The 27,334-nt window shown below is 43.5% G+C and overlaps 1 protein-coding gene across 10 annotated transcripts in view; it reads right to left on the bottom strand.

The window, feature by feature from the left end:
* The window catches only part of gtf2ird1 (GTF2I repeat domain containing 1), a 214,990-nt gene that overhangs the window by 143,111 nt on the left and 44,545 nt on the right, over nt 1-27,334 (bottom strand). For 8 of the 10 annotated variants that reach the window (XM_087977507.1, XM_087977503.1, XM_087977502.1 and 5 more), the window contains 5 exons: nt 18,289-18,414; nt 6,060-6,201; nt 3,663-3,812; nt 2,483-2,666; nt 1,327-1,643 (listed from right to left, as the gene is read on the bottom strand). In XM_087977507.1, the coding sequence (XP_087833633.1) occupies nt 1,327-1,643; nt 2,483-2,666; nt 3,663-3,812; nt 6,060-6,201; nt 18,289-18,414 (919 nt within the window). Of the gene's footprint in view, nt 1-1,326; nt 1,644-2,482; nt 2,667-3,662; nt 3,813-6,059; nt 6,202-18,288; nt 18,415-27,334 lie in introns of those variants that run through there. The other 2 variants (XM_087977508.1, XM_087977509.1) reach the window with 2 other exon arrangements.

Here is a 27,334-nt window from a genome sequence, read left to right as displayed (position 1 = left end):
AGGAGGTGACCGGGTGTGTGGATGAGATTAGTGGAGTTGATATAGTTTATATGGATTTCAGCAAAGCCTTTAACAAGGTCCCACGTGGGAGAGTGATAAAGAAGGTAAAAGCACAAAGGGTCTCAGGTAACTTGTTAAGTTGGATCCAAAATTGGCTTAATGTCAGGAGACAGAGATTGTAGTAGAAGGCTGTTTGAGTGACTGGAGGTCAGTGTTCAATGGCATACCCCAGGGATCAGTGCTGGGTCCCTTATTGTTAACAACGTATGTGAACACTATAGAAGAAATCGTTGAGAGGGGAATTATAAGTAAGTTTGTGGATGAGTGTCTGGCTGGGTGGTTGACCATGAGGAGAGATGTGTTAGATTGCAGGAGGATATAAACAGATTGGTGAGATGGGCAGATCAGTGGCAGATGGAATTTAACCTTGATAAGTGGAAGGTGATGTACTTTGGAAAAAGTAATAAGGGAGTACTCAATGAATGGCAGGTCACTAGGAAGATTATCCACAGATCCCTGAAGGCAGCAAAACAGATTAATAGGGTCATTAAGAAGGCATAGGAGTCTATGACCTGCCTTTATCAGTCATGGCATAGATTATAAAAGCAGGGCGGTAATGTTGGAACTAGACAAAAAAATACTGGAGTATTGTGTACAGTTCTGGTCACTGCATTATAGGAAGGATGTGACTGCACTGGAGCGAGTGCAGAGAAGATTCACCAGGATGTTGCCTGGGGTGAAGCAGTTTAGTTACAAAAAGAGACTGGATAAGCTTGGGTTGTTTTCTTTGGAACAGAGAAGGTTGAGAAGGGACCTGACAGAGATGTATAAGATTATGAGGGACATGGACAGGATGAATAGAAAGCAGCAGTTCCCCTGGGTTGGAAGGTCAATAACAAGGGGGAATACCTGAAAGGCAGGAGGTTTAAAGGGAATGAGAGGATTTTTTTTCTGCATTCAGGAGAATGGTGGAAATGCGGAATGCACTGCCTGGGAGGGTCGTTGAGGTAGAAATCCTCACAAGGATGAGGACTGATGGGCCAAGTGCTGGCACTGATGGGATTAATGTACGTTTACAGTGCAGACTCAATAGGCTGTACGGCCTCTTCAGTACTGTACGGTTAGGATATGGTGGAATTAGCTACACGCTGAAACGAACTGTGCTCTAGCTGTTTTGGGTGGAGTGTGGGGGTGGAATCCAGGGGAACAAAAGAAACTTTGCAGATCTCCTGATACTGGCCAATCTGCACATGACAATCCCCCAAGGCTTTAACTGTTGTTTTCTTTAAACCAAGTGCTGCTGGTGTGAATATAAAAGGCTTTTACCAGTATCATCAGCGCAGTCTCGAGCAGGAGTGAGCTTATTCGAGTCCATCATAATTGAGGCTCCAGTGGGTGAAAGGCCGTGGTTCAGGTTTGCTGTAGGCCTCATAGTCAAAAGGTCCTGGTTTAAATCCAATGGAATCCTGGAACCTGGGAGGTCATAAAGAAATTGTGGTGGTGTCCGTCCGTTGCTTGTGTCCTGATTGGATACTTTAGCCACCGGACTCTCCCGATTAAAATCACAAGTACTTTTCCCAGGCTGGATTTCCCGATCCCGGTCCACATGGGTCCTCACCTCCTGGAGATCCTCATCGATTGACCTGGAGCAAACAGAGGGGAAGATGAGAAGTTCAGAGCTCCCATGACAATGCAGCTTTAAACTCTAAAACACATGAGATACGTACATGCATGGGACTCAGACTGGAGCTCTCATATATTGAGATTGAGGAAACACAGATAAGGGGCATCTCATACACTGGGGATTCTCCGGATTTGAGGAGGCCAGTCTACAATTCGGAAGAACTCAAAAGTACTTGTACTAATATCGCAACTCTCCGTCTCGTAATTTCACCGTCAAAAGGCAGGAGTGTGTAAAGCTACAGGTCTACAAGTATTTGCATCTCAGATTAACTTTGGCTTCAGTAGGAGCTCCTCTCACATCTGGGTCAAAAAGATGTGAGATAGAGACTTGAACCCAATCTCCAGACTGACAAATTAACCACAGCAATGAGAGTGTGTGGCACTGTCAGACTACTTTGATGGGTCATCGTGCCAAGGGGTTGTCCCACAAAAATTACGTCTTGCCTCTACCCGAGGAAGAGCAGATAGTTTCTCTACCAGTGTCCTTGCCAATATTTTGTCTGCGACCAACACCTAACGCAGATTTTGGATCAATGTTACATTGCTAAATGTCTGTCGCATTTCCTACGTTACAAATAATGTGTAACTAGTCAAGCTCTTCATTAGCTACAGAGTGGGATGCCACAGAAATGCAAGTTGGTGTTCTTTCACTACATTCTTACTGTCCTTTGTTTGCTGTCAAGTACTGTTCAAATGGGTAATGGTGTGGAACACAGTTCTGCCTCACTCAGCCTGTCAGTGTGCGAGTGAGTCAGTCTTCTCGCTCTCTCATACAACAACACATTTCACAGGCAAATACCTTTTCAGAATAAAACGAATTCGGTTACTCCGTTCCAGAATCCTCTTCAGAGTGTGGGCTTCATACTCAGATGGCCGCTTGAAGCTGACCCCGTCAGGCAGCCCATGAACCACGACAGAAGGTGGATCCTTCAAGATTTTCTCATAAGGCACAGGGACAATTGAAGACTTTTCCAGGGCCTCACCTGAAACCGAAGTGCGTTTGATCATTAATGACGAAGGAAGTCCAAACCAACACGCGATAGGTCCAAATTCTCAACGTTGTCTCACATTACTTCACAACAAACACAATTCCCTTAGTCTCACCATGATGTTATCACTTGGCACATATTTCAACAATTGTGCAGGAAATAGTAAAATGATTTATTTTAAAAATATGACTCACAGCCAAATATTTATAAGCAACTCTAGATGAGCAAGTTTTTCCTGATTAAATAATGAGAATTTTTAATCTATAAGCAGTAGACCTTGTGGCCTTACAATGAATCACACTCAGCAGTGGGTCCAGAACAGTAGGCTGACAGAGCCAGAGAGCTCCAGTGGAACAGTGCTGTCGGCAGAGCCAATGAGCTCCAGTGGAACAGTGCTGTCGGCAGAGCCAGAGAGCTCCAGTGGAACAGTGCTGTCGGCAGAGCCAGAGAGCGCCACTGGAACAGCGCCCACAGCAAAGCCAGAAAATGCCACAGAAACAGTGCCCCCAGGAGAGCCACACAGCTCCAGCAGCAGTACCCCTGGCAGAGCCAGAGAGCACCACTGGAACAGCATCCCCAGCAGAGCCATAGAGCGCCAGTGGAACAGTGCCCCAGCAGAGCCATAGAGCGCCAGTGGAACAGTGCTCCCAGCAGAGCCAGAGTGCTCCACTGGAACAGTGCTCCCGACACAGCCAGAGAGCTCCACTGGAACAGTATCCCCCAGCAGAGCCAGAAAGCTCCAGTAAAACAGTACCCTGGCAGAACCAGAGAACGCCAGTGCAACAGTGCCCTTGGCAGAGCCAGAGAGCGCCAGTAGAATAGTGTCCCGGCAAAGCCAGAGACTGCCCCAGTTAAATAGTGCCCTGATACTTCTGGAACAAGTTTGTGCTGTCTACACTGTTCTGTGTACACCTAAACCCCTATCAAAAACTGATCCAGCCGCTCTCCCAGTGTGCACTATACACAATCTCTCATACTCCACACACTCACTGTAAAGAACAGCGAACACTTCTTCGACCATTTTGCGAAGGACAAAAATGTCAGTCATGGGATCCAGCGAGTCCCTTTGGACACTCCGTCCATTGTCAGTCACCATTTTCAACATCTCCATCTCCCGGAGATGTGCGTTCCAGTTGGCTGCTGAAGAGAGAAAGAGAGATGGAGGTTTAGCTCAGAGATCAATGCTAGGTGACAATGTAAAATTCACCATGTAGTTCCCAGTGCAGGAACACGGTCCGAACTTTAACCGTCTGCTATATTAGTTGGAAGCTCTAACTCTCTCATCTACTGAAATAAGGGAAGTAGGAATTTGAGGTCAATCTTCGAAGCCTGTTGCTAAAATGAGAGTGTTAACCATACCATGTGTTTAAACTTGTTTAAGCCACATATTGAAGGAAGACCCAGAGTCAACTCCCCCAGACCAGCCCAAGGATTCAGAACAAATGCTCATACTGAAAGAAGAGGCAGATGACTGGCACCCTGACCTCTGTTTACATTGGTCCTGAGCCAGAAAGCTAACTAGAGCATTTGGCATTAGACGCAGCAGCCCACACCTGATCACACACTGCAGAGCCCTGAGAGCAACTTTAAAATTCCCTTCGCAAACTAAAAACGGAGAAGCTCAGCATCTGTGGAATGTTAACAGTTCTGAGGAAGAGTCACTTGACCAGAAATGTCAACTCTGATTTCTCTCCACAGATGCTGACCGATCTGCTGAGCTTTTCCAGCAATTTGTTCTATGTTTCTGATTTACAGTATCAGCAGTTCTTTTGGTTTTTAAGTTAATACTCCCGAGTTGTGCACCTTCTCATTGAACAAAATATTAATTTGGCTCCCTCTGTCTCAGCTGATGTGGCAGATGGGGAAAGTAGTCACAGACTGTCACTTAATTCTTTATCATTCAAATAATTTGCCCTTTGCACCCGTCTGGATCTAGGAATGGAACCTCATGACCGTTCTGGGCTCAGGATTTGGAATGATTCCAACCTCACCCCAAAGGATTCAGTAACAATTCAGAGCTTGAGCGTTTTTCTGGGACCTTTTATAAACTGGACATCACATACCTAAGGGGCAACTTTTCCACACGTGTATGGAATGAGCTTCCAGAGAAAATGGTGGAGGCTAGTACAATTGCAAAATTTAAAAGGCATTTGGATGGGTATATGAATAGGAAGGGTTTGGAGGGATATGGGCCGGGTGCTGGCCGATGGAACTAGATTGCGTTGGGATACCTGGTGGACGTGGACAAGTTGGACCAAAGGGTCTGTTTCCGTGCTCTACATCTCTATGACTCTATGCAACGTTAGCTGGGACATCAAATGAAATCCTCTTGTAAAGTAAATGAAGCATTAACTGCTCTCTCTTTGTCTATGAGCAGACATCATCACCAATACAAAATAACCTTGACTGTTCCTCAATAAGAAAGGACATGGTTTGGTATAATACCCCAAGATGCTCCAAAATCTAACACAACCAGTGTAAGTACAGCAAGCTTTCTATTAACCAGCACCCATGGGAATCAGGAGTGTACCGGTTCATTAAATATTCTGGATGATCAAGGGGTATGTATAACAGCAGCAAACCCCGACCAAGCAATGGTTCAACATCCCTCAAAAATCTAAGTCAAACACTTCCAAAAATCAATGTAAAAACAACAAAGTAAGTTAAAGGAATCTAGTGCAAGGGTTATTGTTATATTTTATTTACAGGATAAATACTCAGGACATTGCTGAAGATCGCGATATTTGAAGTATACGTTTTGCTGGTTAATAAGGTGCCGATTAAAACAATGGTTGCTGTACTGCAATGGTCACTTTTGACATAGAGTCATAGAGATGTACAGCATGGAAACAGACCCTTCGGTCCAACCCGTCCATGCTGACCAGATATCCCAACCCAATCTGGTCCCACCTGCCAGCACCCGGCCCATATCCCTCCAAACCCTTCCTATTCACATACCCATCCAAATGCCTCTTAAATTTTGCAATTGGCAATTACTTTGTACACAGCAAGGCCCCAGAAACAGAAATGAAATGATCTATAGTTGCTAATATTGCTTGTTGGATGAAATGTTGTCTCAGGCACCATCAGCACTGCCTCGTCTTTCTCCGAAAGGTGCATTGCAACTCTGTATCTCCACCTCTGAGGCAGTAGGGCTTTGGGGTAACATTTTACCCAAAAGTGGCCCCTCTGACACTCTAGCACTCCCTCATCATACTCTAAAGGCTCAACCAGTGTTAGATGCTCAAACATTGCAAAGGGACATTAGAGTGGTGGAAATATCAGTACAGAAGAAAGCACAACATTCAGGCTTTAAAGTCAATATTAGAAGCTTGCAGAGCAGATCAAGTTGTCCTAGAGTGCAGTATCCAAGTGGTGTAAACTTACTGCAATATTTGACAAATTCTTTTTGTAGTTCCCTCCTGGCATTTAAAAACAATTTTCCTTTCTCTGTTCCCAGAACAAACATGGTTTCCTCATGAACAGCAATGCAGGCCACTTCAGTGTTTAACTTTGAGAGCGCTGTGCACTGCAGAATGCAAGAGATCACAAAGAGGTTAGTGTTTAGAGAAGGCTAGAAACAAGCAGAAAGTCAAAATCCATAGACTGGGAAAGGAAATTCTGCTGTGCAATGCTCAAGAAATTTAATACCCAGAAGAAACCTCAGTGATCTCACACTGAAATCTGTCAATACAGAGATGGATCGTCAACTGTATTCACAATGTGATCTCCTTTCCATTGGGAATACAAAAGCAGACTGGATGACCATTTTGCAGAACACCTACACTCTGTTTGTAAAAATAACCTTAAGTTTCCAGTTGCCTGTCACTTCAGCACACCAGCATGCTCCCTGGCTTGAGTGTACTGTGGTGTTCCAGTGAAGCTCAGCACAAATTGGAGGAACAGCATCTGATTTTCTGCCTGGGGACCCCGCAGCTTTCAGGACTGCATGTGGTTAGCCATGGTGGCTCAGTGGTTGGCACTGCTGCCTCACAGCACCAGAGACATGGGTTCGAGTCCAGACTTGGGTAGCTGTCTGTGTGGAGTTTGCACACTCTCCCAGTGTTTGTGTGGGTTTCTGCCTGGTGCTCCGGTTTCCTCCCACAAAGATGTACAGGTTGGATTGGCCATGGTTAATTGCCCATAGTGTCCAAGGATGTGTAGGCTAGTTGGGTTAGCCGTGGTAAGAACAAAATGGGCGGGGTTACGGGGATAGGGTGCATTGCCCTTCAGGCGGCGAGTGCAGACTTCATGATCGAATCGCCTCCTCCTGCACTGCAGGGGTTCTATGACTCAATATCAAATTCAATAATGTTAGAGCTAGAAAACCTATGTCTTTTGCCCAGCCTCCATACCCCAGGTCCTATCATGACATGTTGCATTTTAGCACAGCCAACTCATTCTCACTCACTCATACTCCCCATCATCCCCTATCTATCTTATCATCTTCTCTGGAATACTATCAACAATCCCTTTGCCTGACTTAACTTGTTTTCCCTCTATCTGGGCTTCAGCTCCTACTGACCCACGCAACCCCCACCACCCCCAAACCCCTGTCATCAAAATAAATACCATTTTTTCCTTGACGCAATCAGTTCTGAAGAAGGGTCACTGGTCTCAAAACATTGACTCTATTTTCTCTCCACAAATGCTGCCAGACATGCTGAATTTCTCCAGCAATTTCTGTTTTTGTTTTGGGTAGATTTATAAGTAGCTAAGGGGAGCATCTGGATTGGAACCTCTCTGATTACCAAAAAGGTCCTGGCATCCTCTGTGGGAACATCTGGATCTGTAATAGTCCTTAACCTGTTCTCTAAAGGCAAGACAAAGGAAGGGGCTTCCTATCATTGTCATAGATACCAGACTTCATGAAGAATCACAGCATTTTACAGGATAACAAAATTCAACCCAGTTCTGAGGCATGGTCACCAGACCTGAAATGTTAACTCTGATTTCTCTTCACTGATACTGCCAGACCTGTTGAGCTTTTCTAACAATTTCTGTTTCTGATTTACAGCATCCATAGTTCTTTCGGTTTTTATTTAGCACAACCTTGAGACAGGCAATATTGATTGGAGCTCTCCATGCTCAAAATGTCAATTCTCCTGCTCCTCGGATGCTTCCTGACCGGCTGTGCTTTTCCAGCACCACACTCTTCGGCTCTGAGCTTCAGGAACGTACAAGTTTTGGCTTGTCATGAGAAAATGTTTTCTACGGATCAATATAGGGTAAGGGGAGGTGATAGCCTAGTGGTACTATTGTTAGACTATTAATCCAGAATGTTCTGGGGACCCAGGCTCAAATCCTGCAGATGGTGGAAATCTGAATTCAATAAAAATCTGTAATCAACAGTCTAATGATGAATCCATTGTCGATCATCAGAAAACCCCATCTGACTCATGTATGTCCTTTAGGGCAGGAAACTGCCATCTTTACCTGGTCAGGCCTACATGTGACTCCAGACCCACAGCAGTGTGGCTGACTCTCAAATGCCCCCTGTGGAATTAAGGTTGGCCAATAGATGGTGGCCTAGCCAGCAATGATCTCATTCCATGAATGAATTAAACAAAAATAGGATTATTTGGGAATGCTCCATTATAAATGACTTGCATAATGCAAAGGGAATTCAAAACGTTGGCAGAAAAAAAAAGTCGAGAGTGTGGTGCTGGGAAAGCACAGTAGATCAGGCTGCATCCAAGGAGCAGGAGAATCGACGTTTCGTGCATAAACCCGTCATCAGTAATGAGGCTTGTGGGCCATAGAAGGTGTGAGATGAATGGGAGCGGGGGTGGGGGAAGGGGGAAGGTAGCTGAGAATTCCATAGGTAGATGAAGGTGAGGGGGAAGGTGATAGGTCAGAGAGGAGGGTGGTGCAGATAAATGGAAAAGGTGGTGGACAGGAGGGCGGTGCTGACTTGCAGGCTTGGGACTAGGATAATAAGGGGGCGGGGGGAGAGGGGAATAGTACTTCACAGGTGTTTAACTCCTTCAGTCTTTCCTTGGTCATATTGCTGTTGACCTTTTGTGTGTCACTTAATTGTCTCATTGATTAATAGCTCAGAGCTTCACACGGTTTCCGCAGACCATGGATGTTCTACCTTTTCAGTGGGATTTGTCACCCCTTTTCTGAATTTACATCTTACTTTGTTAACGAGTGTTTGTAGAAATTTGCTTTGGATTTTTGTTGACAATTCAAAACAGCACAGGGAATGCAAGTGGCAATATTACCATATTAAATGCTATTATGATTCGACTCCAGGTTGCATGGTTCTCAGTATCTCAACGGATTTGGTGATAGCAATATTAAGCTATGAATACATGTTTATAGTTAAAACACAAAGACTCGCATTTCGATACCATCTTTTATCTCAGTTTGTCCCAAACTGTATTCTATTCAATTAAAATGGATATTTTTAATTGAATTATTGTGATGCACAGCTCTGGAGCAGGCGGGGCTTGAACCTGGGTCTGTTGGCTCAGAGGAAGGGGCACCCTCACTGCATGCCAGCATTTTGGGGACATACTCACTGTTGCAATCTGGGGAAGGCAGCAACCAATTTACAAATGTCAACAAAGTTAATGGTCAGATCATCAGCTTTAGGTACAAAAACAAATCCTGAGGAGGAGTCACAAAATTCAGATCTGAGGAACAGTCACTGTTAACTCTCACTTCTCTTCACAGATGCTGCCAGACCTGCTGAACCTTTCCAGCAACTTCCATTTTTGTTTCTGATTTATAGCATCTGCAGTTTTTTCCATTTTTTAAAAATCAGTTTTATGTGCTAGTTGAGAGTCAGATATTATACAGGCTGAAGAACTGTCAGCTTCTCCACTCATCAGAAACTTCCAGTTGCTTGTTTTAAATTATAGCGCTGTATCTCTCAAAAGTCAAAGAATAAGGAAGCTTCTCACTCATTACTTTCAATGGTTTACACTATTAGCAAATGATCTTGACAAATTAGTTCAACTCCTATTTTAAACAATATCATCAGTAAACCACTGGAAAGCTTCAATGTTAATACCAGTTGGGAGAGGCAGACTGCTGTAATGTGGAGGGAAATATTGCTTTAAGAGAATTTATCTTTAAAGATTCCATGTGCTGGATGTGTACAGTGTTACAACTCTGCCCGACAGTCTGCTTTGCATCTACAAACTATACATACAGAAATCAGTTGGACTGTTGTAGTGTCTGCATTATAACTTATAATGTGTTTTATTGTTTTAAATTAACTGGCCCGCAGAATTAATGAACACCTAATGAGGATCAGATTGTTTAGATTACTATTGACAGGTCACAGATGATACTACAAATTACAATGACAGTGCGGGTATAATCAAAATCAAAAAAGGAGAACAGTAACTTCTATAAACCATTGCTACCTCTGCTGAATTCTGATCAACCTGAAAAAAATTAACTCTGCTTTTGTCTCACCAGTGTCAATTATTTCCAGCATTTCTGTCTTATTTCAGTTTTCAGAATGAACAGTATCTTGCCTTTGTGCTACTTAGTCTTTTCAGAAAGATGTTGTGAAACTTGAAGGGTTCGTAAAAGATTTACAAGGATGTTGCCAGGGTTGGAGGATTCGAGCTATAGGGAGAGGTTGAACAGGCTGGGGCTGTTTTCCCTGGAGCATCGGAGTTTGAGGGGTGACCTTATAGAGGTTTACAAAATCATGAGGGGCATGGATAGGATAAATAGACAAAGTCTTTTCCCTGGAGTCGGGGAGTCCAGAACTAGAGGGCATAGGTTTAGGGTCAGAGGGGAAAGACATAAAAGAGATCTAAGGAGCAACATTTTCACGCAGAGGGTGGTACGTGTATGGAATGAGCTGCCAGAGGAAGTAGTGGAGCCTGGTACAATTGCAACATTTAAGAGGCATTTGGATGGATATATGAATAGGAAGGGTTTGGAGGAATATGGGCCGGGTGCTGGCAGGTGGGACGTCAGGTTGGCATGGACGGGTTGGACTGAAGGGTCTATTTCCATGCAATACATCTTTATGACTCGAAGTCATTTTTCGTATGCCTGCTATCAATTTTGACCTATTAAAATCACAAGCTGTAGTTACAGCTCACCAGCTGCAGCACAGCTTATAAGTAGTCATCTGTGCCAATATGCAGCAAGAGCTGGACAGTATCCAGGCTTGGGCTGATAAATGACAAGAAACATGTGCACTACAGAAATACCAGGCAATGACCATCTCCAGCAAGACAGAATCTCAACAATCTCCCTTGACATTTGGCATTTTTATCTCTGAAACCTCATCATCACCATCCTGGAGGTTACTAATGAGTAAGAAAACTCAACTGGATCAGTCATATAAACACAGTGACGACAAGAAGCTAGGGATTCTGCGCTGAGTAATTTACCCCCTCTCCAGCATCTACAACACACACGTCAGGAGTGTGATGGAATCCTCTCCATTTGCCTGGATGGGTGTAGCTCTAAAACCACATGGAGAAAACACGGTTATGAACACCCCATTCACCACCGTCAATATTCCCTTACTCAACCACTGACAAGATGCACTGCAGCAACTCACCCCAAGTTCCTCTGACAGCGATCTATCAAACCCATCACTGTTACCACTCAGAAGGACAAGGGAGCAGATGCATGGGAACATCACCACCTTAGGCTCCTCTAATGTTAATGTTATGTTGAGGTTGTACAGGATGTGGGGGAGGCTGTTTCCTGGGCACTGTGTCCAGTTCTGGTCTCCCTGTTATAGGAAGGATATTATTAAGCTGGAGGGGATTCAGAAGAGATGCATTAGGATGTTACCAGGAATGGAGAGTTGCTGGAACCCTTTTATGGTAGATAGATTGATAGATTCCCTACAGTGTGCAAACAGGCCATTTGGCCCAAGTCCACACCAACCCTCTGAAGAGTAACCCACCCAGACCGATTTCCCTCTGACCAACACACCTAACACTGAGCAATTTAGTATGGCCAATTCACCTGACCTGCACATCTTTGGACTGTTAAAATAGTTGAAAGGGAGAGATTTAAAAGGGACCTAAGGGATAACTTTCTCATGCAGAGGGTGTTCTGTGAATGGAATGAGCTGCCAGAGGAAGTGGAGGAGGCTGGTACAATTACAACACTTAAAAGGCATCTGGATGGGTACATGAATAGGAAGCATTTGGAGGGATATGGGCCAAGTGCTGGAAAATGGGACTAGATTAGGTTAGGATATCTGGTCAACATGGATGAGTTGGGCTGAAGGGTCTGTTTCTCTGCTGTATGACTTTATGACTCAGATGGACTTTGCAACTAAAGGACACTCAAATGCCAGGAGTGACTAGAACATTACAAAAAACCTGGAAGACCATAAGATGTTTGTGCAGAATTGGGCTACTTGGTTCATCAGATTCAACAAGATCATGTTTCAGCGCATAATCCTCAACTCTTTCCTACCTTAATCGTCAAAAACCTGAAGTCCCTTACTGACTAAAAATGTCTATTACAACCTTGAATATATTTAATGACCCAGCCTCAACACCATCTCACAGACAGTCTCCCCTCAGGATAGAAATGCTCATCTCTGTCTGAAATGGGCAACCCCATATTATGCTCTCTGCTCCTCGACTCTCCCATAAGGGGAAACAAACTCTCAGCATCTGCCCTGTAAAACCTCCCAAGAATCTTTCAATAAAGTCTTCACTCATTTAAGCTCCAACGAGTAAAAGCCTCATCTACTCAACCTCTCCTCATAAGACAATCCCTTCAGACCCAGAAAGAACTGATAGAACCTTCTCTGGATTGCCACCAATGCCGCCTCAGACAAGAAAACCCAAACTGTTCACAGTATTGCAGCTGCAGTCCAACTGGTTTTAGTAAAACCTCCCTATTTTTATCACAAACACGCAGAGAGAATTCTGAAGAAACTCAACAGGTCTGGCAGCATCTGGAACAGATCTGTGGCACAACATGAGTTACAGGTTGCCATCCTGAAAATGTCTCCTTTATCCCTGCTCTGGTCTTCTATTAGATTAGATATCCTACAGTGTGGAAACAGGCCCTTCGGCCCAGCCAGTCCACACCAACCCTCCGAAGAGTAACCCACCCTGACCCATTTCCCTCTGACTAATGCACCTAACATTATGGGCAATTTAGCATGGCCAATTCACCTGACCTGCACATCTTTGGACTGTGGGAGGAAACGGGAGCACCCGGAGGAAACCCACACAGACACGGGGGGAATGTGCAAACTCGACATAGACAGTCACCCAAGGTGGAATCGAACCTGGGACCCTGATGCTGTGAGGCAGCTGTGCGAACCACTGAGCCACCGTGCCACCCACAATTAGTTAGCCAATCGTCTATTCATGCTAATATATTACCTCCGACACCAGGGGCGCTTAATAAGTAGCCTTAAGTCAAAACATTAAGAACTTGGATGCTGAGTGGAAGTCTGGAGAGTGTTCTCCGATAGAAAGGAGAAGGCATTGATTGAATAAAAGGATGGATGGCCTCCTTCTGTCTTTTACAACTATGTTGGTGTCTGTGTCTGCAACACAGATGCTATTTTCAGAGAGTTCTGGGGTAAATTTCACCAGAATTGCTTGGACAGTAAATCAGCAAATCAATGAGCCATTTCGCAATGAACTGTAGATAGCTGTCTGTAAAAGCCAAGGGATCTTCTACCACTTGACAGAACAAGCCCTCTTCACCTCACTGTCAGTAAATTAATCACTTCAAAGCTTATAGTTTTTATTCATTCACAGGACGTGGGTGTCACTGGCTAGGCCAGCATTTACTGCCTATCCTCAATTATCAATAAACAGTCAATTGCTGTGGGTCTGGAGTCACACGTAGGCCAGAGTGGGTGAGGCTGGCAGATTTCTTTCCCTAAAGATTTGTTGCTTAAATAAAAAAGTTCCTAAATTTCCCTCATTAATGTTTGTTTGAATTCCAAAGAAAAGAAAAATTGAGAGGCCTTGGTTTTTAGTCCCAGCTGAGGCAGAGTTCTGGGGGCAGGTAATTGCTAATTATATTCTAAGTGGACCACCATACTAAATTGTGGCCCTTTCCCAGTCGCTGGGCAGATTTTGTGAAGATGGGATGGTCAGGGAGATTGTTGGGGGTCAGGGTCGCAAGATGAATGTTGTGCAGATAGCGCGTTAAGGGTCACTTAAGGCCAATTAGATGCAGGCAGTGGGAGTTTCCCATCAGCCCTCAGGTCCCCCCTGTCGGCAGGAGCCAGTTCAATCATTGGGGTTGGTGGGGATGGTGTGGTGGGGCAGGTAGGTGTGGAGGCTCCCACTGGAAAACATTCTCCATCTTAAATTTCTGCTGGCCTTCCTGTCCAGAGAAAAATCCTGGTAAAAGTGACAAATGACAAATATTGGTCCAAATTGTCTGGTCAAAATGAACCTCTAATATGATCAGTATATTTAGTTGTAAATATTACTGTTTTGGGTCAGAACATTGAGTATAGGCAGTTGGCATGTTATGTTCCAGCTCTCCAAGACATTGGTGAGGTGACATTCGGAATACTGCGTACAGGTTTATGATATAAAAATAGCCCAGAAAGACTGGGACTTTTTCCACAGGTGCGGAGGAAGTTGGTAGGTGACCTTATTGAGGTTTATACAATTATGAAGGACATAGATAAGGTGAATGACAAGGATCTTTTCCACAAGGTGGGGGAGTTCAAAACTAAGGGGCATATTTTTATAAGATGAGGGGTGCAAGATTTAAAATGGGGCTTTTTTCTTTTTTTCCATGGAGAAAGGTCTGTGTGGAGTGAACTGTCAGTGGATGTGGGGGATGCAGATACAGTCACAATGTTTAAAAGACATTTGGATAAGTACATGACAGGAAATGTTTGGAGGGACATGGACCCTCAGCAGGCAAGTGGGACTAGTTTAGTTTGGGAACATGGTTGGCGTGGATTGGTTGGACCGAATTTCCATGCTGTATGACCCTTATCCTAGTTGCTCTGCTACAGGATGGATGCTGTTAAACTAGAAAGGGTGCAGAAAAAGTGTACAAGGATGTTGCTGGGACAGGATGGTTTGAGCTACAGAGAGAGGCTAGATAGACTGGGACTTTTTTTTTCACTGGAGCAGAGACTGAAGGGCGACCTTAGAGAGGTTCATATAATTCATGAGGGGAAAGGTTAGGGTGAATAGCAAAGATCTTTTTAAGCTATACCTTTCTTTTGTTTCTTTATTCTTAAAACTATTCAAAATAGTGCCATCATAATGACAGTGGAAAATCTTTTCACTATATTTTACTGTTTTTCTCACTGAAAAATCAGATAAAATCATTTATTCTTTTTCCGAGGATAGGGGAGTCCAAAACTAAAGGGCTTAGGTTTAAGGTGAGAAGGGAAAAACTTTAAAGGGACCACAGGGGCAACTATTTCCTGCAGAGGGTGGTGCACATATGGAATGAGCTGCCAGAGGAAGTGGTAGATGCAGGTACAGTTAGAATATTTAAAAGACACTTGGACAGATGCATGAGTAAAAAAGGTTTAGAGGGATATGGACCAAACACAGGCAAACGGGACTAGTTCAGTTTAGGAAGCCTGGTCAGCATGGATGAATTGGGCTGAAGAGACTGTTGCTGTGCTGTATGACTCCATGAATGGTTCCCCCTCTGGGTGGGTGCAGGAGAAGGGAATTTCCTGCCCTGTCCATTTGAAGCACCCTTACCTTCACTTAGTTTTCCAAACCTCTGATCGATCTTCCACCATCTTCGGCACGGTGTGCGGCACGGTGGCACAGTGGTTAGTACTGCTGCCTCACAGCGCCAGAGACCCGGGTTCAATTCCTGCCTCAGGCGACTGACTGTGTGGAGTTTTCACATTCTCCCCGTGTCTGCGTGGGTTTCCTCCGGGTGCTCCGGTTTCCTCCCACATTCCAAAAACGTGCAGGTTAGGTGAATTGGCCATGCTAAATTGCCTGTAGTGTTAGGGGCAGGGTAAATGTCGGGTAAATGAGTCTGGGTGGGTTGCGCTTCGGCGGGTCGGTGTGGACTTGTTGGGCCAAAGGGCCTGTTTCCACACTAGATAATCTAATCTTCAAGAGTTTGTGCACAATCCTCAGTTGGCTAGTTGCAGAAACTGTCTGCCCCAGAAGTCTCATTGAGAGTGTCGGATTTTCACACAGCTTGGGCTTTTGAACTACATTTCAGACTGACAGCAAACGCCCAGAGGGAAAAGATCACTCAAAGTATTTTCCGCTCTCCCTGAGGCTCGGGCGTTGTTCCATCTTTTCGGGAACTATTACTTGCTGTGGGGTTTGCCACAGCATGCTGGGATATGTAATCCCCCCCTCCCGGTGCTTTCTGGGAAGTGATTTGGACAAATCTCTCCATCTGTGTTGTGCAGGAATAAATCCTACATCTTTCAAAAGATGTTGAGGCCTCTGAGTAGAAACATTGTTCAAAGTACAGAAACATAATTTTACACATAAATGTTGAAGACATTTATGAGAAAAACAGCAGCTGGAAGAAAAGAGGTCGCATGGTGCTTTGATAATGAGTGTCCAAATTGGATGCACCAACAAAAAATCCACAATCAGCACAGATAGCAATACAAGTTAATAAAGCCATTTTAAAAAGCAACACAAGCAATAAAGGTTCATTTCTGGGAGAGAACTGAAAATCAGAGACGTTATGTTGAACCTATGTCAAATATTCACACTTGTGATAGTTTGGGTTCTGCCAGAGCCACTCAGCTCCAGACCTGATCACAGTTTGGTCTAAACATGGACAAAAGAGCTGAATTCCACAGGTGAAGTTCCAGAAGGACTGCTCTTGAAATGAAGGCAGCATTTGACAGAATATGGCATGAAGGATTCCCAGCAAAACTGAAGTCAATGGGAACTGGTAGTTGGGGTGAGGTGAGGAGGAACTTTTTTGATGGCCAAAATCATATCTAGCACAAGGACATTAATAGTTATTGTTGGACATCAATCATCCCAATGTCGGCTAACTCTGGGATTTCCTCATTGTAGTGTTCGAGATGGCACTATCTTCAGCTGCTTTAGCAATCATCAATCCTCTGTCATAAGGTCAGAAGTGTGGGTGTTTGCTGATGATTGCACAACGTTCAACACCATTCCTAACACCTCAGATACTAAAACAAACCATATCTAAATGCATCAAAACCTGGGCAATATCCAGGCAAGCAACATTTGTGCTATATCTGTAATAGACAATCACCATCTCGAACAACATTGAATCTAACTATTCCATGCCATTATCATGACTGAATCCTTCCTTGTCAACATGCTGGGGGTTCCCATTGATCAGAAACTGAACTGAATTCAACATTCAAGTCCTGTGATTACAAAAGCAAATCAGAGGCTCGAAACCATGCAGCAAGAAACTCACATCTGGTCTCCTGTATGCCTGTCTAGGAGACACAAGTCAGGAGCATGATGGAATATTCCCCACTTGCCTGGACTGGTGCAGCTCCAACAACACTCAAGAAGCTCAACACAATCAAGTACAAAGCTGTCCACATGACTGGCATCATACCCACTACCTTCAACATTCATTCCCTCCTTGACTGACGCACAGTAGAAGCGGTGTGTATCATCTACAAGACACACAGTACCTTACCAAAGTTGCTTTGAGGGCGCCTTCAAAACCCAGCACTTCCAGGACCCAGAAGGAAATGCATGGGAACACCATCAACTTCAAAGTTCTCCAACCTGATTTGGAACTAATTTGTAATTTCTTCACTGTTGCCAAGAGAGAACCCTGAAAGTTCCTTCCTAACAGCACTGAGGGTGTACCTATACCACAAATACAGCAACACGCCAAAAAGCAGCAGCTCCACACAGCCTTATCCAGGAGAATCAGGACAAGGCAATAAACATGGGCCTAGCTAGCAAAGGCCACATCCCAGGAACAAACTGAAGCAAGAAATGATCCTCGCTGATGATAATCTTGGACATGTTTGACCCCAGAGTGAAACCTTCACTGATAGATGAAAAGTTTTATTTTTGCTCTTTGTTCACCATGGTGTCTATTAGTCACTGAACAGATTCACAAAGGTACAAATATACTTTCAACAAAAGAATGTAAAATACCTTTTCATAAAAGCGAAACATATCAACACATTGAGTATACAAGAGCTATTTAAAACAACCTTACTACAAACAACAGAAATAAACATTCAGTAACAATTTAACTGACACAAACCTCAGAGAAGGGTCACCCTGTAATGCCTTATAAGTTCCTTGTTCAGTTGACAAAACTGTAATTGATTTATTTTTGGGCGCTTTCAGCCCTCACTTGATGCTACCTTCTTAAGCTCATGTCTCTTCTTGATACCCTTAAACCAAGCTGCTAACACAGCTCACTTAGTTCTTTACATGGATTCCTTAACATCTCTCCCACGGCTTTTCTCCTACTGACTTTAAGACACTCAGTACTGCTTTTCTTCTGCCCTGATTCTTTTACAGAGGGTTTCACTCCCATGTTTCCAAACAATAGCAATATATCACAAATCTCCGTCAGATCAGTATGGATCTGATACGTATGTTAAAAAGGGTAGTGGAGACACTCTTGCTGAAAGATTCACAAGGAATGATATCAGAGGGGAGAAGTTATACTTAGCGGGCAAGACTGTCCTACTGGAGCAGATTGCACTGACCATTGAATCCAAGGCAGACACCAGGCTGGTGATAATGTCCTTCTTGTCTCGGAAGCTCTGTAGATGGTCATGACAGTTATTACTCCTGGCACCTTCTTCCAGACTCCCAATATGTGCCATGTTTACCTTGGGAAAGAGATAACAACAGTAAAGAATACTGAAACTTGAGGGCTTTCCTACGTATCATTATACTGTAACATCTGTTTTCTGTCACACATTTTCACTCCATTCTTTATGGGGATCATAATGAATTAGGGCGGGTGCAAATCAAATCATTCACAAACTAAATGCAGTCAATATGACGGTCTGAATGTGTCAGTCTCAGATGTTGAAAATATTTGGATGCCACAAATGACTTTGGTTGCCAAATTAATTAAAGTCAAATATCCCAATACAACACAATTATCAACTTTTCTTGGTGGTTTTGACCCTCCTGCTCTTTCCTCAAGGCAATGATCCGTTGCTGAGATATTGGCCACTGGTTAAATGAACCCTATTCGTTACCAGGTTATGAGCATTAATACCGAGGCCCGTTTTTGTTGCCATCCCAACCTGCTCTCGGGAAGGTAGCGGTGAGTTGTCACTTTTAAGCACTGTGGCCCATCAGATCAGGATAACCAGGGCTGGTAGGGAGGGAGGCCCACAGGATTCACCCCAGGTCTTCTGACAACTTTTCCAATGTCTGAAGCTCATTCATGAGTGTCGAGAGAAATTGTTGACAGGAATCCTAATGGAAGTCAATCCTGTTCTCCCTCGACCTTCATATACACATTACCAAACAGTGAGGATCAAATGGGAACAAAGACTGACTTCTACCCTTCCCATTGGGGTCTGTGTGGCTTAACGACTTATTGGCTTAGATCACTGGCAGGGTAGGGCTGCGGTTAAGCAGAGAGTAGAGAATGTTTCAGCACAGTCCTCCACCAGTGGGTTACAGTGGGTTACAATATCATTTTATTTTTATAAGCATGAAGTAGATCAGGGCACCATTTTGGCAGAATCTGTGCCCTTGTCAGCTATGGCCTGTTATTGTGTTCAATGCTGTCGAGTACTTCCAGTCCAGCTCTATCCGATTTTCAGATTTCCGGGACCTGTAGCTTTTCTGCTTTTTTGCTTCGTGCTGATTGTTTTAATTCCATTGTAGCTCAAAGTCTAACACCAACTTTTATCTATCCAATCACCATACCAGCTGTTTCAAAGGCATTAAACTTCAAACTGGGACCCACACACGAGCCTATACCAATGCTGAACACAGACATGCCCAGCTCCATGAAACAACCAGAGCTCTGTGTGGGTTATCTTGAAACCAAAATGAGGTTTCCCGGAGAGAATGCACATCTCAGGAATAATGATTTTTAAATAATCTATTTAGAAACAGCCACAGCCTTGGGCTCTAATAATCTTGATATGAGTCACCTTCTTGTTATGAAAGAGAAATGTTCCTGCTGCAATACCTGTGGATCACATGCACACTGTAACATATATGTGACCTTTTGACCTGATTCAATCACATTATATGGTCAGTGAACAGTCCCAGACAGAACTGGCTTCTTCACAGGTAACGGTGCTCTTTTAACCAATTAATGAGTTTCATATGAACGCCGCAACAACAAAACACAATTTGTTGAGAGTCTGCAATTAAACCTGTCAGTGCAAGACATACACCCAATGACAACATGAATTTATATAGCACCTCTAACAAAATAAAACATCCCATGGTCCGTCATTATCAGACAGATAACTGGTGCCAAGCAGACAACGAGACATTAGGACAGATGACCCAAAGCTAAAGGCTGAAGAAATGCCTTAAAGGAGAAGAGACAAAGAAAGGCAGAGGGGATTAGAAAGTGATTCCGAGGGCCTAGGCACCTGCAGGCATAACTGCTAATGCTGGAATTCAAGGCTGCACACAAATTCAGATTAATTTGATTTATTATTGTCACATGTATCAAGATATGGTGAGAAAATATTGTTTTGCCGTGTTAACCAGCCAAATCATACCTTACAAAAGTACATCAGGGTAATAGAACAGAGTAAGGAATGTAGTTTACAGCAACAGAGAAGGTGCAGAGAAAGATTAACTCTAATATAGGACTTATTAGACGGGGTCAAAGCTGTTCTTAAATCTGTTGCTACGTGTTTTCAAACTTTTGTATTTTCTGAAGAGGAGGGTGGGAAGGAGTATTATTGGGATGGGAGGGATCTTGGATCAGGTTGGCTGCTTTCCCGAGGCAGCGGGAAATGTTGATGGAGTCAATGGAAGGAGGCTAGTTTTCGTGATGGACAGGGCTATGTTCACAAGTCTCTGTCATTTCTTGCGGTCTTGGGCAAAAAAAAATTGGGAAGAGAGATCTTGGAGGTTGGAAGAGGGCACGGAATCTGGAAAGAACAAGGCCAATGAGAAGCTTGAATACAAAGATGGGACTGTTAAATTTCAGGCTTTGGTAAACCTGGTGCCAGTGTAGGGCAGTGAGCTTACATCACTGTAACCTCCAAGATACCACCAGGTTAAGGTGCTGAAGCCCCATCTAAAACTCTCTGCTCCATCACTGGATATACCTTTACACGGCCACACCTGTGTCAACACACCATACCATGGAGTGCCATTGAACAGTGTGGCATCAAGCTGATTTAGAATTGGGCTGCAAAATGCCAGTGCATGTCCCTGTGAGAGAGAAGGATTTAAAAACTCCTTCTGATGTGATTCTTTCAGTCCTGAAAGTTATTTCTCTACCCAAAGGAATGGTTGCGCCTTTCAGAATTTTTAAGGTCAAAAATCTCCCACTGTTCTGCTAAATTCAGATTTAACAGCATAAATGCCAGGAATGATGACACCCATAAGGCCCATAGGAAGCTCACTGTCATGACCAAAGTCACAGTAACTTCACCTTCTCCCCCATTACATCCCATGCTCAATCCACGAACACTGTCGGAACAAAGTTCATTCCCTACACAGAAGCTGCCTGAATCAGACTGCCAGGAACCAAACCAACAGGATTGGCAGAAAAATGTTCAAACCTGGAGATCAGGGGATAAAACAGAGAGTGGCAGATGGACAGGTCAGTGAAAGATTAGCTCACTCTTGGTCAGAACTTCCAGAGTGCTTTCTACCTTGTGCAGCTTTCAGCCTGTGTGTACTGCCACACGGTACAACCAGCACTTGCTGTCATGATGATACGTCACCTTGGTGACCAAGACAAGGCTACCTTGACCAACAAGCAGTAGCTGTTTATCATTTATTCTGTGCCATGTTTAAATGGTCCATGTGACAAGACAAAGTGTCCTGCTAAAACATGGACATGGTCCTGCAAGTGAAAGACGTATAAATGATTGTCAGAATGCTCCCCCTACAAATCTCACAGCAAGGTACCGTTCAACTGCATTCCGAGGCATAACTGTAAAGATGTGCACATTTATCTCATCAGCACACCAGAGGCCAACTCTCCCTCGGGACAGAATCTAACCAACACTGTCTTTTTCACACACCTTGATCCAATCAGCTCTGCTATGGCTTCAGAATGGACCAACCTCTTTCTCTCACTCTGGGAGCTATAAATGGAGCCATTCTGCTGCATCACCAAGTCCTCCCCTCAATAGCAGTGCAATTGTAAAGGGTGATAAACCACCCCTGTTTGGATACTCATAGAATCCCTACAATGTGGAAGCAGGCACTTTGGCCCATCGAGTCTACACCGACCCTCAGAAGCACGGTGGCACAGTGGGCAGCACGGTGGCACAGTGGTTAGCACTGCTGCCTCACAGCGCCAGAGACCCGGGTTCAATTCCCACCTCAGGCGACTCTCTGTGTGGAGTTTGCACATTCTCCCCGTGTCTGCGTGGGTTTCCTCCGGGTGTTCCAGTTTCCTCCCACAGTCCAAAAATGTGCAGGTTAGGTGGATTGGCCATGATGAATTGCCCGTAGTGTTAGGTGACGGGGTAAATGTAGGAGAATGGGTCTGGGTGGGTTACGCTTCGGCGGGTCGGTGTGGACTTGTTGGGCCAAAGGGCCTGTTTCCACACTGTAAGTAATCTAATCTAATCTAATCTAATCTAATCTAATCCCAACCAGACCCACCGTCCCCTAACCTAACCCTATAACCTTGCATTTACCATGGCTAACCCATCTAGCCTGCACATCTCTTGACACTATGGGTAATTAAGCATGATCAATCCACCTCACCTGCACATCTTTGGACTATGGCAGGAAACCAGAGCACCTGGAGGAAACCCACACAGACACGGGGAGAACGTCCGTGTGGAGTCTGCACACCCACCCAAGGCTGGAGTTGTACCTGAATCCCTAGCACTGGTAACCACTAGGACATCATGCCATCCATTTTGGACAACTTGACTTTACATCTGATGCATTAGCAATGTATTATGATGCGACACTATGTAAGTGAGCTGACTTTACATCCTAGGTCAGGTCCTCCACATTCAATCTGTCCCTATCGTAAGAAAACAATTAGGATTAGAATTAAATTTATTGTCACATGTACTCATATAGGTACAGTGGAAAGTTTACAAGTCGCTACTTACAGCACCATCCTAGGGACCAAGGTACGTATTTAAAGATTCCGAAGTACAAATTCTTAGGGGAAAAAATTTTTTAAAAATAAAGTAGACTTCTAGCAATATAAAGAAAGAAGAATTCAGAATAACAGTGCTTCCAATCCAAAGCATGCAGAGTTTCACACTGAGGCCGGGAGTCTGAGTCTGTGCTGGCTTTCACACCAGACACAGTCAATGCAGCCCGAGGACGGAAAGATGCAGGGGATAAAAAAGAAATAAACGCACAGAGCGGGAAAAAATAGTAAAGAAATGGAGTGGACAAGCTCTGGTCAAGAGTCCTATTCCGCTGCCATCTTGGAGCTCCCATTAACAACCCCAAACAACCACTTGGCAGAGGTCTCAAGAACGGTATTCAATATAAGCTGGCACAGCTTTCGTAAATAAATAAATGTTGTGCCAATTACCCATTGCACAATGTGTTGAGTATTTAATTTGTGTGAAGAGTGAACCTGTAACTCTATTCTTACAGAAACTTTGTAAGGTCTTGTTGTCGCTCAAGGACATTCCACTCACCGGGAAATACAATACTGCATCTTCTTACGGTCACACCATTTGTATTAAGCTTAATGAGTAAGTGTGTCATTGCTTCTTATGAAGAACTCAGTTAATTTCAGGTTAAAAAGATTTGACAAGTTCCTGTGCTCACTGATTAAACTGGTAACATGTGTGCTGCAGAAAAACCAAACAAGCAATCCACCTTCGTAACTAATGCTGCAGGAGAAATGAGCTGAGCCAAGCGATGAGAGTGGGACTACCAGGGTCAAATGGAAAGCTGTGATGATGAGAGATTTAAACACAGTGGGATTGGAAGAATGTCTGGCTGAAAGAGGGGGTGGAGGATATTATTAAGCTGTAGAGGGTTCAGAAGAGATTTACCAGGATGTTGCCAGGAATGGAAGATCTGAGTTAAAAAGGAGAGGCGGGATAGGCTGGGACCTTTTTCACTGGACCATAGGAAGTTGTGGGGTGACCTTATAGAGGTTTATAAAATCAGGAGGACCATAAATAAGGTGAATAGCAGATGACGTTTCCCTTGGGTGGGGGATTTCAAGACTAGGGGACATATTTTTAAAAAGAGAGGAGAACATTTCTTTTTAAAAAAAGGCACAAGGGGCAAATTGTTTTTTTTTGTCAGAGAATATGGTTCGTGTGTGGAATGAATATCCAGAGGAACTTGTGTATGCAAGTACAGTTACAATGTTTAGGAGACATTTAGATAAGTACATGAATAAGAAATGTTTGGAGGGATTCGGGCCAAGCGTAGGAAGGTCGGACTAGTTTAGTTTGGAATTATGGTCAGCATGGACTGGTTGGATCGAAGGGTCTATTTCCATGCTGTATGACTGATTACAAGAGGGTGATTCTCAAGTAAAATGCAAGAAACTTTATGGGAAATGAAGGAGAACAAATGCTATGTCATAAAACGCTGCAATTAAAAATTATCGAGATGAATGCAAGTGTCAGGTTTTCATGCAGTCGTAATTACCTCAGTCATTTAAAAGGAGCAGGCTTGGAATTCCTCTCCCGTGTTGGATTGGGATAAAAGGTACAGGTATCAAGAGCGCACTCACCATCCCTGACTCCACTGTAGGAGCAGCCACCACATAATCTACCCTAACAATCTGTGTTGAACCAGGCGAGCTTTTCATAGTTCACAGCCTCTCAGCGGAATCGTAATCCAGAGTCTGGATTTGACAACGTTTGGAGCCCTTACCCATTTCCCCACCTTCCCCCGCAATGGTCTTCCAAGCCAGTTCACCCAGAACGAGCTATGTACAGAGTATCGACGGTAACCATGGGGATGCTGAAAAAAGAAAGCTGATTGAGCAATCTTTAAAACAAAATGCTGATACTCTTGCAGTCCTTTAAGTTAAACAGGATAATTACAGCTTCAGTAACAGAGGTTTTAACCACTGCACAGTTCTGAATCTTACCCAAATCAACTTGGAAGACACTGACAAAAGAATTTGTTCTTTTTGCAATTTATTACAACCACAAGAGGAAGTCAATCAAGTAAGGGCAATAGCAGACTTTAATTGTCAAAAGAAACCAGATCCCCTGCTGAGGCAATGCACCTGTCAGCCTTGGCTTTCAGCCAAGCATTCATAATGTGCACAGGTGAAGAGCGGGTCTCGCTGTTTCCATTGAAACAGTAAACTTTTTTCCAAAGAATGTTGACAATTTTTTTTTAATTTCCCCCCTCAGCATTTTCAGCATAATTACTATTGTTATTGTAGGGCTCATTTTAATCTGTACATAACGAGTGAAAGGGCATTGAAAGGGTCATGAAAGGGACATGTGGAAGGTTTGAATTGGCATGCTGGGCACATTGACAATGGAAGTGGTTGGAGGGCATAAGTTGGCATAGGATAGAATGGGGGTGGGGTTTGAGCAGCACTAAAACAAGCCAAAAATGGTATGAAATAGCTGGAATAAAGCCCGTAGGAAACAAGCCAATTAACCAGTCTACCTCAAAGCATTTCAACATCCATTCCCACTACTGCTCTCAGGGTTGGTGGGCCCAGCTCCATCTGATTTAAGCTACCTGCCTCAGTCATCAAAATTCAACACTAAATCTTTATCAATCCATAGTTGAATTCCTGGAGTCAGGATTTCTAACAAGATTACAAAGTTTTATAGAAGCCAGTTGATGATTCTTAGTAACATACATCCTTAGGGCTTACAAGTTCCAGTGGAAGGAATGCTGAGCACATCCATTAGCTATTCCACTATTCCAGTACACTGTTTAACTGAGGTGATGCCTTATGTATCTTAAATGGGTTAATGCTGCTACTAAAATAGCACACATACACCTCAAACGTATTAAATGACTAACAGGTAGAAAAGATTATTTCTGTTCTGCTATCCGTTTATTAGCCAAATTCAGATAGTCTGGACAAATGAAAAGGTATCACTCTTTTTGCTTCTCAGGATTGGTTTAGGCAGTGAATAGTTGAATTTAAACATGAGTTAATAATAAATGATTGCTCTGTTAAAATCCTCACAAATCTGGAGGTTCTTCAGCTGAGTTAAGGACAGAGTTATTCTCAACAATTCTACTATGGATAGAGATGAAAATCACACAATTTCTAAGCACACAACCAGACAAAAGATCTAACAGAGTCACAAAGGGAAAAGGACATACATTCTACAATCAGTTTAGGATATCTGGTTGGCGTTAATGAGTTGGACCGAAGAGTCTGAATCTGTGTTGTATAACTCTGACTCTTAACTGTTCTCTTTAAAGCATTGTCTTTAGGGAATTACAGGATATTTCTGGCGGGTTGACAACCCCAGAGACAATGGAAAATAACTGCTGGCTAGGATCAGATATAGGTTGATCACTGACACCGAAGATCTGACAAAGGTAGAAAGTGCTCACAAGATGGCCTGTACACATAAAGTATCAATGATCTGAAATCAGTACCTTGAAGTCAAGGTACCTGAAGAAGGGCTTATGCCCGAAACGTCGATTCTCCTGTTCCCTGGATGCTGCCTGACCTGCTGCGCTGTTCCAGCAACACATTTTCAGCTCTGATCTCCAGCATCTGCAGTCCTCACTTTCCCCTTGAAGTCGGAAGGAGCAAGCTCCCAAAATGCAATCCACAACACAATCAATCTGTAAAGGTTAACTATGGTGATGTAATGTGCAATTTAGATACTTTAATGTCATTTATCTTTAGAGTTTTTGCTTCTGAACTAGTGGTATGTGGGCTTGGTGTGTGTCTATGATGGAGTTTAAGGATTGGATTGTACATATTTCTGTAGCCATGGTAATTTCTTATGCAAGTATGTAAGAGGTACTTCCTGGAGAGTAACAGAGTTTTGATTTTATTGGGTGAGTTGTATAAGTGAACAGAATAAACAGTGTACATTAGGTTTCAGTTTAGGAAGTCAAAAATTGATTTTTATTTTTGATTAGGGGATAAGCCTTGGATCAGAAAGCTCTTTTTATTTCAGATTTATAGGAGTATTGGCTGGTGCTAGATGCATGAGACAGTTGCTCCTGCAGATAGGGAGATAGCTAAGAACTCAACGTGAGGAGTTTAGTTTGAAGGTTCAAGACAAGTATTGATTGATTGTTTGATGCGTGGTCACATGTACCAAAGTGCAGTGAAAAGCTTTGTTTGCAAGCAGTACAGGCAGATCATAGTAAGCAAGGACATACAGATTGTAGAGTGACAGAGGCATACAAGAGGATATTTGAGGCTGAGAAAGCTCAGTTATATGAAGACAAAGAAAAAGCTCTCAAATTCCCAAGACTGGGTATTTAAAGCACAATTAAGCTAACCCCTATAAATGTGATGGAAAAGGGAATTCTAGCTATTGTGAACACTGCAAAAGAGTGTTGTCAGGATTAATGAGATTATATGGATGTAGGTTCGCTCGCTGAGTAGAAGGTTGGTTTTCAGAAGTTTTGTCACCATACTAGGTAACATCATCAATGAGCCTCTGGTGAAGCACTGGTGTTATA

This window comes from Chiloscyllium plagiosum, unplaced genomic scaffold, assembly GCF_037043375.1.
Source record: "Chiloscyllium plagiosum isolate Xiang-an unplaced genomic scaffold, Cpla_swu_hap1 HiC_scaffold_31, whole genome shotgun sequence".
Classification (NCBI taxonomy): domain Eukaryota; kingdom Metazoa; phylum Chordata; class Chondrichthyes; order Orectolobiformes; family Hemiscylliidae; genus Chiloscyllium; species Chiloscyllium plagiosum.
Note: the sequence above shows the minus strand (reverse complement) of the source record. Positions and strands in the feature narration are given on the sequence as shown.